This window comes from Talpa europaea (genome assembly GCF_964194135.1).
Source record: "Talpa europaea genome assembly, chromosome: 4".
Taxonomy (NCBI): domain Eukaryota; kingdom Metazoa; phylum Chordata; class Mammalia; order Eulipotyphla; family Talpidae; genus Talpa; species Talpa europaea.
The window spans coordinates 145830546-145846231 of record NC_140070.1 but is presented as its reverse complement, the minus strand read 5'-3'; the positions used below and the strand labels follow the sequence as shown (position 1 = coordinate 145846231).

General features: G+C 63.8%; 1 protein-coding gene across 1 annotated transcript; it reads left to right on the top strand.

Moving 5' to 3' along the window:
• Positions 1–2286: 2286 nt before the first annotated feature.
• On the top strand, positions 2287–14587 carry TMPRSS3 (transmembrane serine protease 3; the record flags this gene model as incomplete). The annotated part of the gene is made up of 13 exons (XM_084232228.1): positions 2287–2307; positions 3360–3498; positions 6295–6405; positions 7124–7240; positions 7550–7673; positions 8712–8837; positions 10242–10285; positions 10977–11142; positions 11736–11905; positions 12807–12902; positions 13475–13617; positions 14157–14309; positions 14570–14587. 13 exons carry the CDS (start codon positions 2287–2289, stop codon positions 14585–14587), a joined length of 1428 nt encoding a protein of 475 aa, XP_084088354.1.
• Positions 14588–15686: the final 1099 nt, after the last annotated feature.

Here is a 15686-nt window from a genome sequence, read left to right as displayed (position 1 = left end):
GGCTGCGCCGAGAAACCTCAAGCCCTTTTTGATCTTCCTGACAAAAGCTGATATCCTGTTTGCATGAGGCCTTGGTCTCGGAGTTCTCCCTGCAGGGGCTGGGCTCAGCCCTGCTCCCCTGGGGGGCTGGGGATGGACGGGCCCCGGGGCGGCCTGTGCGGTGCCTTGGCCTGTCTGGGGCACGCGTCAGGCGCAGAGCGGGGATGCGGGCAGGGAGTGGGAGGCCGGGGTCAGGGTCTCTGCTGGGCCCCGCTGGCCTCAACCACCAGTGACCCTACCCTGCGTCTCAGACGTCAGACCACACCGAGCCTCGGCTGCCCGGCGCCGCTCAGATGTCTGGGCCTTCTGCTTAAGCACCTGCTTTTACAATTTTGGAAACTTGAAGTTTAATAAGCCTCAGAAAAGTTGAGGAATCTCAGGGGTGCATCTCAATGAGTTTTCACAAGTGAGCTTAACCCCTCAAGACGGGATGTAAAGCGGGGTCTGCGCTGCGGTCGGTCGGGGGCCTCGCACCACCCCACCCCACCTCTGGCCAGGTCACAGCCGCGGGGTGTCTGCGCTGACCTCTGGTGGTGGAGCCCAGGAGTGCAGCGGCGCAGGCCCCGCCCTCCCCGCTCCCGCCCGCCCCCGCCACCCCCCAACCACCTGCCCCAAAGGTCAGGGGTGTGAGAGCGTTGTCAGAACCTCCCAGTCACCCCCTCCCGCAAAGGCCACTGCTACGCTCCTTTGCATTTTAATTTTGCCTCCTTTCAGCCTGATTGAAGCCAAGCATCTAGCTTGTGCTGGTCTGTGTTTGACTTTTTTTTTGTCCAAAACGATGTTTGTGGTGTGTCCCCATCCGTGGGCAGGCGTGGCCAGCTCACCGAATGGCCGGTGTGTTCTACCAGATCAACAGCCTCCTCCGCTGCTTCTCCACTCTGCCGCCACGTGCACTTGGGGTCCAGCTGCTCTGCCTCATGGGTGTCCTGGGGCTGGCCTCTGTGCCCTGGGCTTGCTCCCAGGCGTCCAGGAGTGGGGTTGGTGGCCACGCCTGGGTGCTGACGCATCAGACACTGCCTGGGTTTTGTGAAGCTGCTCTTTCAGCCTGTCCTGTCCTAGCGGTGGGAGCATTTCTCAGCCCTGCATCCTGCCAGGGCGCAGGGTGTTGCCAGGCTTTTCACTGTGGCCGGTCTGGGGTGTGTAGTGGCGTCTGTGGCTCTGCTTTGCATTTTCCCAAATGGTGATGGCACTGAGCCTTGAGGACGACGTGAGAAGAACATTTGGCCACTTGGACACCCTCTCCTGGGGAGGAAGAAATAGCCGTGTGCGTATGTTACATGTACACACGTGTGCGTACACACTGAGGGGGGACCTGGGTCCTAGTGTAGAGTTTCTCCTTAGCTTTCTTTCACTCAGAAGCTAACGCAGAGTCTGTCTAACCTCCGGGACCTCCAGGCCTCCCCAGGCCCACAGGCCTCCTTGGGGTTCCTCGAATGCCCCCAGCTGGTCCTCTCCTCCAGCATGCACCTGTGCTTGGAACAAGCTCCCCAGTTGGCTCACAGGATCTGCTTTGTCCCACCACCAAACATTTTAGAGCCCCCCCCCCCATCACTCTGGGCAGCTCTCAGCCCATCTCTGATGAGCCCTCGCCACCCCCTGAGCTCACAGGTGAGTACCTGGCTCCAAGCCCAGCCCCTGGCCAGGGCCCACAACACCTGCTGAGTCAGTGAGTGTGTGTTTGCCTCCAGCTCCCCTCCTGGGCTTCTGGGGCGCAGGCCCCATGCCCGCAGCCCAGGGCTCTCTGCAGATAAGCTGTGCAGCGAGCAGATGCCCAGGCCCGCAGAGGCGGCTGCCTGCTCTCCCCCCCGCTCAGAGCACGCCCAGGCTCCCTGCCTGTTGTCCACAGAGCGGCTGCACGGCTGGCCTTGGGCTGGGTCTCCTGGACAGGCAGAGACCCCTTCAAGGCTGACCTGCCCCCTCGGGGCTGCCCTCTCGGGCCCAGATAGCCCCTATTTGCTCTTCTCAAAAAGGAGCAGAGCGAGGGTGACAGGAGGTAGTGAGGTTTGCTTCCCTGGCTCCCCAACAAGGGGCCTGCATCCCCGCGGTCCTGCCTCCTGCCGCCCGGGGCCACCTGATAGCCACCCGCGGCTTGGGTTACATCGTCCCTGCAGCGATGCCACAGCTGCGACGCCCCAGCGGCCAGGCTGAGCCTCTCGGGGGACTCTCTCCCGGCTGGACTAACCCGTGGGTCGCTGATACCCATCACGCTTGTTTGTAGGATGAAAACGGAAATTACTTCTGTTTTTAATGATGGCGGCTCCAGAAATAGTAAGTGGCCGGGGTGGGTGGGGGGTGGAGAGAAGTTGCTGGGAGAAGCTGAGCTCTCGGCATTTCTGGTGCGGCCGCGCCGGGCGGGGCCTCCGTGGCTCCTGTCCCCGGGCGATGGCCATTTTTTCTTACTCTTTTTGGCGAGTTCAGCTGCGCCCGCCGGCTGGTAGTGAGCCTGGGCTCCAGCCAGAGCAGGGCAGAAGTGAGTGTGAGTGCCCCAGTGCCCGAGGCGCTGGCCAGCGGGGTGTGACATGCCCCTCAGCCCTGGGCCGCGGGGCTTTGCCGAGACGGGGACAGGGACAGGGACAGGGCGTGACAAAGTGCTCCGGTGGCTTTTCCGTCCGAGCCGCCACATCACAGCAGGACACGGGCAGCAGAGAGAGGGCTGAAGCCTCCCCTTCCCGGGGTCGGGCCACCGATTCAGGCTCCTGAGGGAGTGGACTCCCGGGGAGGCAGCCCCAGGGCGGGAGCGCAGCTGGGACACCTGCCCCCTCCCAGCCCCCTCCAGGCCCCTCCGCCCCTGAGCGAGGCCTCCTGGCCCGGTAGGCGGAGGAAACCGAGCCCGGCGGTGGCTGCAGGCGGCACCAGCCCCTCCACCGGCCCCTCCAGGCCAGGCCCGCAGGCCGGGAAGGGGCGTCTTTACGGGGCGTGGCAGGCAGCATGGGTGCGGGCGCTCACCCTGGCATGATGTGAGGGTCTCCCCCACTTCTGCGCTGGCGGTGGGTGGCCCTGGGCGGGGGGCGGGGGTCGCACTCCTGGGGCCCGTCGGGCAATGAGAAGAGAGAAGGAAAGGGCTGTGGAAGGGACTTGTCCTCTGAGAAGGAGCGCGGTGCCCTCTGCAGGGCCAAGAGCCAGGGCTGCTCGTGGACTTCCAGGTTGGCCGCCGTGGGAGGCTGACCCTTAGCGGGAGGGGGCTCCTGGGGCTCCCCAGCTTCTCTCTGGCCTGGCTCCGAGGGAAACGCGCCCTCCCCGGCAGCATTCTCCGGCAGTGCCGAGGGTGTTAAGTCTCAGGTGCCGGAGGCCACGCGCGGCTGACCACGGTCCCTCCCCAGGAGGTGGAGCCGGAGCCTGGCCCCAGAGGCCCTGAGCTTGTCACCCTGGGGGAGAACGACCCGCCGGCCACAGAGGGCCCCTTCTCCTTCAGGTCGCTTTTTGGCCTCGATGACCTGAAAATAAGCGCCGTTGTGCCAGGTAGGTGACCCTGCGCCGGAGTCTCACACCCACGGCTGGACACAGCTCCCCTGGGCTTGCGGGTTCCAGGGTGCAGGGCGACTCGAGGGGGTCACTTTGTCCTGCCCCTTGCCTGGAGGCAGGAGCTTGCGGCCTCTGGATGGAGGTTTCTAAATCTGTGGTTCTGGCCGCCCCGGGAAATAGAGGTCAGAGCCCGCCAGGAGTCCTCCGAGCACCCCCTGCACCCCCAGGTCCTGAGGACCAGCGCTCCCCGGGCCTTCCAGGGAACCTAAAGAAAGCGGACGGCGCTGAAGGTGTCGTGCGCAGAGTCGCGCCTCACCGGGGGCTGCGAAGGACGTTTCGTAAATAGGTCACAGGTGCTTCGGCAAAGTGCAGGCTCCAGAAGGTCTGTCCGGCGGGATCCTTTGGCACCAGCCCACGAGGACTTGTTCCTTGTCCCCGGGGCTGCGGCTCGAGGTCGGGGTGCAAATCAGGAAGACTGACTTGGCTGGGAAGAGGGTCATGTGGGGGATGAGCTGGGGTCCCAGAAAGCATGGAGTGGGGCTGCCCTCGGGCTGACCTGACATGGGGGCAGGGAGGCAGAGTGGGAGGGAGGGGAGAGGTTTCAAGTGAGGGCGCGGTGCCCAGCTGAAGACTGCGGCTCAGGAACTAGGTGAATGGAAATGGAAAAACACCACGCTGCCCCTACCCCCCACGCCCACCCGGCCTTCCCAGCTGCATCGCCCACCCTCCTTCGCCACCCAGCGTTCCACCAGGCGCAGTGGCACCCACACCCCCCGACCTTGCCCGACATGCAGTCGTCTCGGAGGCTTTTATAGTACGAATAGCGCTAATTTGTTATTATTTCTTTGTAAGGAATTCCCAGAGCTGGGCAGGGAGGCTCTTTAAAGACATGGGAGTGTTCATTCTAAAAATTTAGATAACATCACTCAAGATTTTTGAGAAAATGACCAGCTTTACCAGCGCGCTTAGCCTGGCGGTTGCTGTTCTGCTGGCGGCACGTCTGTTTCTCTGGCCTGGCACTTGCTGTTTGTGCTATTTTGAAGCTTTAAAGAAAACTTCACAATATCAGGTTCATTTTTCCATGGCATTAAATAATTAACTATTACGTGCATTTCTTATCAATGTACACATGCATTTTAGAAGGACAGGGGTATTAGGAACAGGCGAGAAAGAGGCGCCCACATAGTCACAGGCGGGCGAGAGAGCTGCCTGTTTAAATATTCTTCAGGGGCTGAGGAATTCTGGCCTCTACCTGTTTTTATAAATAAAGCTTTATTGAAACATGTACCCGGACACATGTACTCGTCCTGGGTTGGCACCGGCCGCCGTAACAGAGAGCTGAGTTGTGCTGCAGAGCTCCTGTGGTCCGTGAGGGTTGAAACAGCCACTGTCTGGACCTTTCCAGGGCACCCAGGGCCCGGCCTCCGGCATCTTACATGTCTCTGCAGCTTGTTGTTTTACCATTTCCCTCTTGGGTCACTAGGTCATGCTCTTCTCACGCGTGCTATAAGCGTCCGTGTAGGTAGAGTCTGTGCCTCTGTGATGACATCGTAGGAGAACTTCCTAGCCCGAAAATTCCATTCGTGTTTAAGCCCTTTGGTATGTATTTCCGATTTGACTCTCCAGCAGTTTTATTTTTGGTTGTTTCCAGAGAAGTCTAAGGCTTCTGTGCTTGCGCATCATTGGCACTCCTTAGAGAGACGCAATCTTGGGAGATACACTTTGCTTTTATTCCGGCTCATCCTCAGACACAGAATGAGGAGAGGGCCCCACAGGAGCCCCTCTCCAGGGCACCAAGGCAGTGGGGGGCGGTGAAGGGGCCAGTGTGAGCTGAGACTGAGGTTCTGGCTGAACAACAACCTTCAAATCCGCAATCTGGACTCATTCCACTCTAACCTTTGACTTCGGAACAGCTGGAATGATGGGGGGTCACGCCTGTGGGTGGTTAAAATGTGAGTGGTGCAGGCTCCGGGAGTGGAGGAGAGTCTCTCTGCTAACTCAGGACCACAAATTGGTTGTCCTGAAAGGAAAGGCTCTCTGACCCCGAGAGCAAACAGCCATCATTATCTTGGCGTCATTCATCTACTCATTTGTCCATAGCTCCCCTGATCGATTGATCAGTCGACCCATTTGTCCATAGATTTATCGATGGATCCACCCTCCCACCCACCCATTCATCCACCCACCCTTCCACCCACCACCTATACATACACTCATCCATCGATCCACCCCTTCTGGGGCTGTGAGTCTGAAGCCAAGATGCCGGCTGGGCCAAGCTCCCTCCAAAACTCGCAGGAAAACCTTCCTGGCCCTGTCCTGCCGGTGCTTGGCTGACAGTCTCTGGGGCTCTGCCCTCTGGCTCCCCCTGCGTGTGGCGACCTCCATGTGTCTCTTTTTGTCACTCTCTGTGTGTGTCTGAATCCCCTGTTACAAGGACCCCATCATATAGATCAGTGCCCCCCGAATGGCCTCATTTTAACTTGATTAGGCCTGTAAAGACTGTTTCCAAGTAAGACGGCATTCTGAGTACTAGGAGTTAGAACATCAATGTCTTTTTTTTTGGGGGGGGGTTGGTCCAGTTCAACACGCAGCACCATCCTGACCCCAGGAAAGACAGAACTGGGTCACAGTTGGGGAGAGCCGGGCTGAGCTTCTGGGGACTGTGTCCGGGCGAGGCCCTTTCTGTGACCCGGGCAGGACGGCACGAGCACTGACTGTCCAGCCCCGACAGTCAGGGCCTTACGCGGCTCCGCTGACCTGGGGCTTCTGTCCGTCTCCCCCTCTGCTTTGCAGATGCAGATGCGGTGGCCGCACAGATCCTGTCACTGCTGCCCCTGAAGTTCTTCCCTATCATCGTCATCGGGGTCATCGCCTTGATCCTGGCGCTGGCCATCGGCCTGGGCAGTAGGTACCATCCATTATTCAGTGGGCTCTCGAATGCCTGCCCGGCCTTTAAACTTTCAGGAGCTTACCCAACACGCGCCGCGCCGGCTTAATTACCGGAGCAGACATGCTTCTGCCGCCGGGGGGTTTATTTGCTGGTGTGACCGTGAGGCCCAGCTGGGGCCCCGCAGGGGCTGTTGGCCGGGCTCGGGGCCTTGTCACCGAGGAAGCTGCCCAGTTAGACGTCCGAAGGCAGCTGATGAAACAGGATCCCACGCAGGGGAGCAGCGGGCGGAGGAGACAAGGGGCCATTCATGTGGGCAGGCGCCTGCTGGTTTTGAGGTCAGGTGCCTTGGGGGCCGCGAGCCCTTGGATGGTCTCCAGTGGGAAGTCACCTCTCTTTCAAATAGTTGGGAGGTTTGTCCATCCGCGCGGGAAACAGGAGGTGGACGGGGCGTGTCCTCGCTCGGGGCTCTTGCTGGGCGCCCGGCCGCTTTCTTGACCTGGAGCCTCTGGAGTTTCAGTTCATCCAAGTCATGGCTGAAGTCCACGTTGCGAGTCAAAGTGGGGTGTAGCAGCCCCACCCCTTGGAATCTGGAACAGAAACTGGGCGGAGGAAGCAGGCTGCTGGCAGGGGTGCCGTCTCAAAGCGGCTCCTCCGCTCATGGGGAGCCACAGGCGGGTGCATGGCAGGGGGACGGCGCCGTGCAGTGACCGCCCCTCCCTCTGCTCGGCCCAGTCCACTTCGACTGCTCGGGGAAGTACCGGTGCCGGTCGTCGTTCCAGTGCATCGAGCTGGCGGCCCGCTGCGACGGGGTCCCGGACTGCAGGGACGGGGAGGACGAGTATCGATGTGGTGAGCCGCGTCCTCCTCAGAGTCCGGCCCGACGTCTCGTGTGTAAGGGGGTCTCGGCGGATGCCAGCGAGCGGCGTCCCTGCCGGGGCCCAGGCCGGCACTTGCCGCAGGAGACACGGAGTGTCAGGAGGGGCCGTTGCATGGCGTGAAGTTTTCTGGGGGGGACACGGCAGTGAGAGTGCGGGGCGCAGGCCGTCAGCACGGCCGTGGTCTGCAGGCCGCGTGGGGGCACTGTGGGCCAGGTCGGGCTGGGCAGCGGGGCCACTTAGATTCTTGGCCACTAACTGGACTGTCCCCGGCCCTGGCCAGTCCGCGTGAGTGGTCAGGACGCCGTGCTGCAGGTGTTCACGGCTGCGGCCTGGAGGACCGTGTGCACCGATGGCTGGAGAGGCCACCACGCTGGCGTGGCCTGCGCCCAGCTGGGCTTCCCCAGGTGAGCCAGTGCGTCTGCCCCCTTGTTACTGGGGCCGAGCCGCGGCCCGGACACCCTGAGTGACCACTCGAGGGGAACATTGTGTTTGGGGGTGTCTCGGACCAGGCCAGGACTCTCTGGCCAACACAGTAACAGCCTTGGAGCTGAACTTGAGCCCCTTGTTCTTCATCAGGCGTGTCAGCTGCGTCCAGGCCTGCCCCGCTGCGCTCCCCCCGAGGGCCCCACAGAGCAGGGCCGGGGTGCAGCCACCATGCAGGCAGGCGGTCGTGTGGCCACAGGCGGGGACCAGCCATGTTCTGGGTTGTCTGCTTGTGCTTTGGGTCACTTGTCTTTGCCCTGGGGTGGCCCCTGCCTGGCCCGTCCTCTGGCTCCTAACTGCTGCCCCCCAGGGTCATCCGCAGTGAGCCCAGCCCCCTTCTCTCTGCAGGGCCAGAGCCGTGGCTCAGGGAGCCCCCCGCCCCTCGGGGCTGGGCTTGGGCACGGGAGGGTTTGGAAGCACTTCCCTGTCGGCACCCCAGGAGAGGGTGCCTCGTTTTCAGGTTAGGTGCTCAGCTCCTCTCCAAAGCCAGTGAGACACACACGTACACACACACCATGCACATACATGCACACACCAACACACACACACTTATACACACATGCGCACACACCATGCATGCACATGCGTACACACGCACACACCATGCACACGCATACACATGTACACACGCACACAAACAGGTGGAAACTTGTTCAGCATCTGCGTCCCCTCCAAGGCCCTCCTCTCAGTCACGGGGTGTCACTGTCTATCCCGCCCCTCCCCCTCAGGGTTACCGGGCCCCCAGCCTCTCCTGTGCAGGGACCCCTCCGGCCCACCCTCCCGGGGCCCCTGGCTGGGATGGCGCTCCTGGGCGGTGCTCCCCCTGGGGCCTCCCGTGACAGCGCCCTGCCCTCCCTGCTCTCCAGCCCTGTGCTCTTCCTGCTTCTCTCTGAGAGCTGCCTGGGCCGCTGGGGGCACTATGGGCCGGCCGGGCTCACCTGGTCCCCGTGTGCTTGCAGCTATGTGAGCTCGGCCTCCCTTGGGGTGGGCTCCATCGAGCAGCAGTTCCAGGAGGACTTTGCGTCCATCAACCACCTCTTGTCGGATGACGAAGTGACCGCCTTGCAGCACTCGGTGTACGCGAGGTGCGTGGCCAGGCCGCTGCAGTCCGCAGGGGACATGGCCCCCAGGCCCGAGGGCGGGGGTATTCCTGCAGGGCCTGGGAGCATGGGGGGCTGGGTGGGCGTGCCAGGCTGGGGAGCAAAACCTCCCCCCAGACCTAGCAGATGGGGTCCCACAAAGAAGGGAAGCAGGATGGTGGAGGGGAAAGGTGGGGGGTCCCCAGACAGTGCCTGCCACTAAATCAGGAGCCCTCCGGATGTTGGGGGGCAGAGCAAGAGAGCAGGAAGGACAGTACCACGTTAGAAAGAATCAAGAGAGAAAAATATCCTTTGCGCCCAAAGCTGTTTACCTCCATCATGGTCTCCCCTGCTCCCCAGCAAGTCGGGGGAGGGGGAGCAAGAGGAGGTGCCTCAGATCACAGCCAGGCCAGGAAGCGCTGAGGTGTGTCAGTGGGGGGCGGGGTCCTGGGAGGTGTTGTGGCCCCAAGTCCTGCCTGCTCTCCCCACCTGGTGGGTCAGCCTGGAGACGAGTGCACCCCCATCCCGGGAGGCAGCAGGCCCGGCCCCCCCCCGTGAATGGATCAGCACCTCGGACCCATTTCACCTCTGGGCCCCAAAACCTCAGTGGGGTGACCCTAGATTTTCCTGTGTGATTACCCGTCGGACTGAGCTCCAAAGACAGGGTTGGTTACACGGGAGTCCCCGGTGGATGGTCAAAAGCATGTGGCCGGGCCCCCACCTCACAGAGGGGAGCTTGCATCATTTCTGGGGTTCCGTGGCTTTGCTCCCTGAGGTGTGCAATCCCCAACTGCTGGCCGGAGAGCCGGCCATGCTGCTGCTGGGCACCCCGTGTCCCCCGGGTCCGGTGAGCGTCTGCAGCTCATTAGCGGGGCTCACCACGCCCACTGTCCTCCCAGCCGGCTCTCTGCGTGCCGTGCCAGTGTCGCTGCCCATGCTCAGCCGTGGCCGAGAGTCTGACTGTGACTGACGGTGATTAGGAGGGGGAGGGGAGGGGAACCCACCCACTGCAGCATTTTGCGGGGGGGGGGGGGGGAGGGGGTTGTTCTGTGCTACTGTTCGTCTCTGCCTGATTTGCAAATCAAATTCGATCGTCGGGACGGCCGGGGGATGTACGGGGGGGGGCCGTAGGCTTTGCGAAGTCATGCGCAGTTCCAGTGTCCACTGGGGCCGTGTCGTGTATCCCTGGGTAAGGGGGAGCACCCCACAACCTCCCTGCAGCTGTGTTTCCTAAGGAACAGGTGACCTCACTCTCGCGGGTTGTGTTTTTTTTACCTGCACTAAAACCACACTCTGTAGTCAAGAGCAGGGGAGTAGCTTATTTTTCTTCTACCCCAAATTAAGTTTAAATAGCAGGTGACATCTCACGGCCCTGGCTGTTTATCACTGCGCCCCCTCTTTTCCACTCAGGGAGGCATGCGCCTCGGGCCACGTGGTTACCTTGAAGTGCACAGGTGAGCGCTCTCGAAATGCAGAGGTGACAGAAGGCAAGCCCGTCTCCCCTCCCCTCCTGGGCTGCTCAGGGGTCCCTTCCTCCCGGGGCTGGGGGGCTCTGTGGGCCCCAATGGCGGAGGAGGGGCGCAGCACCAGCCTGGTCTCACTGTCAGGTGGGGCAGCCGTGTCCAGCAGCAGCCAGGCCCGTGGTCAGGGCGTCCCGTGGCTCCGTGGAGGGCAGAAGCCTGACCCCCTGTGCCTCCAGGCCCCCCGGAGATCGTGCACAGGCGGGAGCCGGGCCACAGTCCTCCCAGCCCTGGCAGGCATCCCTTGTTCTGGTGGGGGTGGGGGAGTCATTCACAGGCCCCCGTGGGTGCAGGGGAGTCAGACAGGGCCCGCCAGCCCCTGGTCATGAGGGGCTGCAGAGGCCCTTGTTCTGGTGTTGGGGCTGGGGAATGCCCATGCCCTGTCACCCTCCTGGATCGTGGATGGCACAGGAAGGGGGGCACCACCAGCCCTGGGCTCTCTGCTCTGATCAGGGGCCACTCCCCACTGTACCTGACACCCTATCACCCTGGTCTCGGGGAGCCTGTCCCCCCACAGCCCCAGGGCCCTCTCCTGCTGCGTTCTCCTGGGGCCGTGAGGCCTGGGGGGCATCAGGGGGAGGGGAGGGTGGCACAGGAAGGCCTGTGAGTGCCCTTTTCCCGGCAGCCTGCGGCCTGCGAAGGGGCCCCCGCTCCCGCATCGTGGGGGGCAACGTGTCCTTACTGGCGCAGTGGCCCTGGCAGGCCAGCCTCCAGTTCCGGGGCTACCACCTGTGTGGGGGCTCCATCGTCACCCCTGTGTGGATCGTCACCGCTGCCCACTGTGTTTATGAGTGAGTGTCCCCCCGCCATCCTGGCCACGCAGGGAGGGGCGGGTGGGGGTGTCCGCAGCCAGTCCAGACAGCAGGCAGGCAGGTGGGGCACCCCTGCTTGTGATGGACCCCAAGCCACCACGGGGACCTCAGACCCGGGCTCTCGGGCAAAGACTGAAAGAGAAGGAACTCTGGAAGCAGAGCACCGCCTCTGGGGCCTGGGGCCACTGACCACGCAGGCCAGGGCGGCTGGGGCCATGAGCTGGAGGGGCCCGAGTCTCCCCGAGGACCCGCTCTCAGAGAGGAGCCGGGGGGCGAAACCACGGAAATGCTTCCAAAGTCAGCGGCCCCAGCCGGCCGGGTTGAGCTCAGCCCCGGTGCTGGGTGTGCCCAGAGCTGCAGCGGGGAGCCCCTGGGGGTGTCTGAGCTCCTTGGGGCTTGGCTGCGGCCAGTTCCGAGCTGGACAAGCAAAGCTAAAAATTTCGAAATTTTTAGTTGAAATAGAATAAATAATGTTATGATAGTTGCTAGAATGAGACCACACCCCCCCCACCCCCGTCTCCCTGGCGCTGCTTCCACAGCCGCGGTCTCGCGCCCCTTCCGTCTCCTCGCAGCCTGTACCAGCCCCAGTCATGGACCGTCCAGGTGGGCCTGGTGTCCCTGCCGGACAGCCCAGCGCCCTCCCACCTGGTGGAGAAAATCATCTACCACGGCAAGTACAAGCCGAAGCGGCTGGGCCACGACATCGCCCTCCTGAAGCTGGCCGGGCCGCTGCCCTTTAGCGGTAGGCGCTGCTCCCCGGGCCGCCGGGCTGCGCGGTCGGGGAGTGTTTGCGCTGCTTGCGGAGGCTCGTCCGGGCGCTGCCTGCGGTCCTGGCCGCTCAGTCCCAGTGCCCGGGGCCCGTGGCTGCTGCTGCCTGCGGTGGCCCCTTCTCCAAGGGAGCCAGGCCCGGCCCAGGCCCTGGCGGGCGGCGGCGTCAGCCTGTCCAGCGCTGGGCACACGTGCACGCTGCCCAGGACTCTCCGAAACAAGTATTTCTAGAGAAACAGAAATGGTCACGGCCGTGTTCGCGTGTTAATTATCACAACACCCCTGGTTTTAAAAACGCGGCCTCCACATCTGCGCGTGGGTCAGCCGCCGCCGCCTGCCCTGCCTTTCCTCTGCTCCACGCCGCCCCGGGAGCTGGGCAGGCTGGGCGCGTCCTGCAGAGGCCACGGTGGCCGTGACGCTGTCCGGCGAGCTCGCGTGCCAGGCGCGTGGACGGCCCATGTGCCTCCTGGTGTGTCGGGGATGAGACGTGCCCGGTGGTCCCGGAAAGGGCGAGGCCTGGTCTGGACGGGGCGGGGGCACTGTGGCCACAGCGCCTGTTCCCATGGCTTTTTGGAGCACAGTCCCTCCTTCCCCGGCCAGAGTCCAGGGGCAGAGGCTGCTGGGCTGGGCAGCCGGCCCTGGCGTCTCCCACGGAAACGTGTTCCCGGCCCAGACGCCGTCGCCATTATTCAGAATGTCTGGGAGCCTCAGGGCTGCGTCAGGAGGGGCCCTGCTCTGAGCTGACCACTGTCCAGGGGCCAAGCGCTTGACCTTGAGGGCATCTGAGCTCCTCAGGAAGGGAGCACTGAGGGGATACCACTCCCCGCCCCCCTATCCGCTGCAGCGGGTTGAGGGGTGCTGTTCCCTTCACACAGACATGGTCCAGCCAGTCTGCCTGCCCAACTCCGAAGAGAACTTTCCAGATGGAAAAGTGTGTTGGACGTCGGGGTGGGGTGCCACGGAGGATGGAGGTCAGTGTTCTGAGGTCAAGGTTCTGAGTCCCGGGGCCACCTGTCCTGCTCAGGGGGTGCCCGTGCATGTCGCGCGGGGCCCACCAGTCGGTTCCTTGCCCACCCCTTGGTGATGGCCCCGTCCACCATCAAGGCCACAGTGCAGTGTCCTCAGGTTCTCCCCAGCGCTGACCTCTGCGTCCATCGTCACCTCCTCCTATTCTCCGAACGACCCTGTGCGGGCAGGGCGCCCCTGGCCCCATCTGCGCCACCCCGCTGCCCTCTAAGGGGGCTCGGCCCCTGGCTGTGGGACTGGCCATGGCGCCCCTGGGGCTGTGTCCACCTGCCCACCACCCACAGTCCTGCCGGAGCTGTGTGTGCCTCCCGAGCCCCGTTTCTCTGCTGTGAGCTGGTCATTCTGAGGCCAGCCCTGCTGCTGTGGTCAGGAGGGCCCTGGGGGCCCATGTTGGCTCTCAGCCCCCACCTCCTCCACATTGGTCCCCTCGGGAGGCGAGGACCCCTGGCCAGACCGCGCGCCCCACGCCGACATGCCCCTCTGGGCGGGCGCCCTCACTGAAACTGCTCTGGCGCAGGCGACGCCTCCCCCGTCCTCAACCACGCGGCGGTGCCTCTGCTGCCCAACAAGCTCTGCAACCACAGGGACGTGTACGGCGGCATCATCGCCCCCTCCATGCTCTGCGCCGGCTACCTGAAGGGCGGCGTGGACAGCTGCCAGGTAGGGCCACGCCCGGGCGAGGCTGGCGCTGCCCCGCCTATGGACAGGCCCCTGCCAGTGTTTCCCCGTGACAGATTGAAAAGCAAATTTACAGGGTGTGGGAAGGAGTTTGCTCAAGATATCACTCCCTCGCCTGCAGGCCAGCCCGTGTGCCCAGTGCGCCCGCTCTGCGGGGCCCGGCCCGGCCTCCCGGCGCCTCTGTCCTCAGCCCGGGGCAGGCTGCTCAGGCTGGGGGGCAGTGGGGGAGCGGTGAAAAGGGCCTCCAGAGCCACAGCAGGTGACACACCAGCGCCGCCGGGTCCAGAGGCCACTGGAAACCCATGGCCAGGCAGACCCTCCTCCGGGGGCTCCCCCAGCCGTGCCCCTGCTGTCGCCTCCTAGGGTGCAGGGCCAGGGACGCGAGCAGGCGGGAGATGACCCCAGAAGTGCCCCGCGCCTGGGAGGCCGCAGTCAGGCTGAGCGCGGGTTGAGGTCCTGTGCGGGACAAGGGGCGCCCTGCGCCGCCCCGTCCTGCTCCCTCGTGTCTTCCTGCCCTCTAGGGAGATAGCGGGGGGCCCCTGGTGTGTCAGGAGAGGCGGGTGTGGAAGTTGGTGGGGGCCACCAGCTTTGGCGTCGGCTGTGCTGAGGTGAACAAGCCCGGCGTCTACACCCGCATCACCTCCTTCCTGGACTGGATCCACGAGCAGATGGAGGTGGGTGCAGACGCCGCCCCACGGCTGTCCTTCCGCCTCGCCCCTCCTGTGGCCAGGCCCGGGCCACGCAGCGGTATCCCCGGGGCGAGCAGTGACGCCGTCCTGGGGCCGGACACCGGGCGGCGCCTCCCGCTCCGCCCACGCGATGCCCGCTGGCCCGGCTCAGCTCTGGTGGCCCCCGCCCAGGCCCCGGCCCCCTCCCCGAGCCGCCTGCCCTGTCACTCAGGTCTTGAAACGCTAACCCGCTGCGTTCCCTCCAGAGGGACCTGAGAACGTGAAGGGAAGGTGCGAGCCGGCCTGAGCTCCTGCCAGGGAGACTCCCCGCCTGGATTCTGGGGAGGACCGGCCCCGGGCTCGGCTCCCCAGCACCACGGCACAGCCAGCAGGAGCAGCTTCCCGTCTCTCCGCTGCTTCTAGAACACTCTGCATCTAATACGCCACTGAGGCTGGTGACCTTGAAGCTCCTCGTCGACCTCCATGAGGACAGCAGGCGCACCCCAAAGTGCTGCCTTTCCCTCTCGTCCGCTTGCTTTTCTCCACAGGATCTTCCAACACCCCACAGGACAGCGACGCCCCACGTGGGCCTGCCTGGTCTGGACTGTGGGTGGACAGCCACTGTGGGTGGCTGGGGGCCCCGTGTAGGTTCTGTCCAGGGACCGGCCCCTCCTCCCCAGATCGCCTTTGCCCCAGACACAGGGGGGGGAGGGGCTTTCCCGACCTGGGCTCTGGTGCAGGGGGAGCCCGTAGCCATGCCCAGGACTGGTGTGATGTCAGCCTCCTGGAAGCTTCTCTCTGTCCTCTGGATGCAGCAGAGGAAAGGGGAGGGAGGCCAGAGCGGGAGCAGCAGGACAGTCCTGGGGCCCTGCACCCCGAATCTCCCTCCAAGGAAGCTGACTCTGGCCTGCCGCGGGGGGCTCTGCAGAGGCAGCCACTCCCATGCCCCTGGAAATTTCCAGGTGGGCGCCAGGCCCCAGGCAGCTGCCTCCTGGGCCAGAGGTCCTGGGGAGCACTCCCTCTTCCTCCTGGCTTGTTCGATTCCCTGGGAAGGAGGAGGGCAGCCCATGCCAGTGCTGTCTCCTGAAGCCGGGGGGCTCTAGAGTCCGCAGCCCCCCATCCCCAGCAGGTGACCTCAGTGCAGCCCAGGCTCCAGCTGTGACTTCTGGGGGGCCTTTAAATGGGGGCGGGGACCCCTGTTATCTCTCGGTACAGTCACTCCTGCTGCTGGCCTGGGAAGGCACCGGGCTGGGGGGCTGGATCCAGCTTAACCACTTCCAGGCACAGTCCAGGCCCAAGACAGGCGCCTCCGGGTGACACAGAAATGGTGTTTGGAGCGTTTTCCTGCATGTACTCACGGCGCTGTGCTTCCCGAGATTCCTC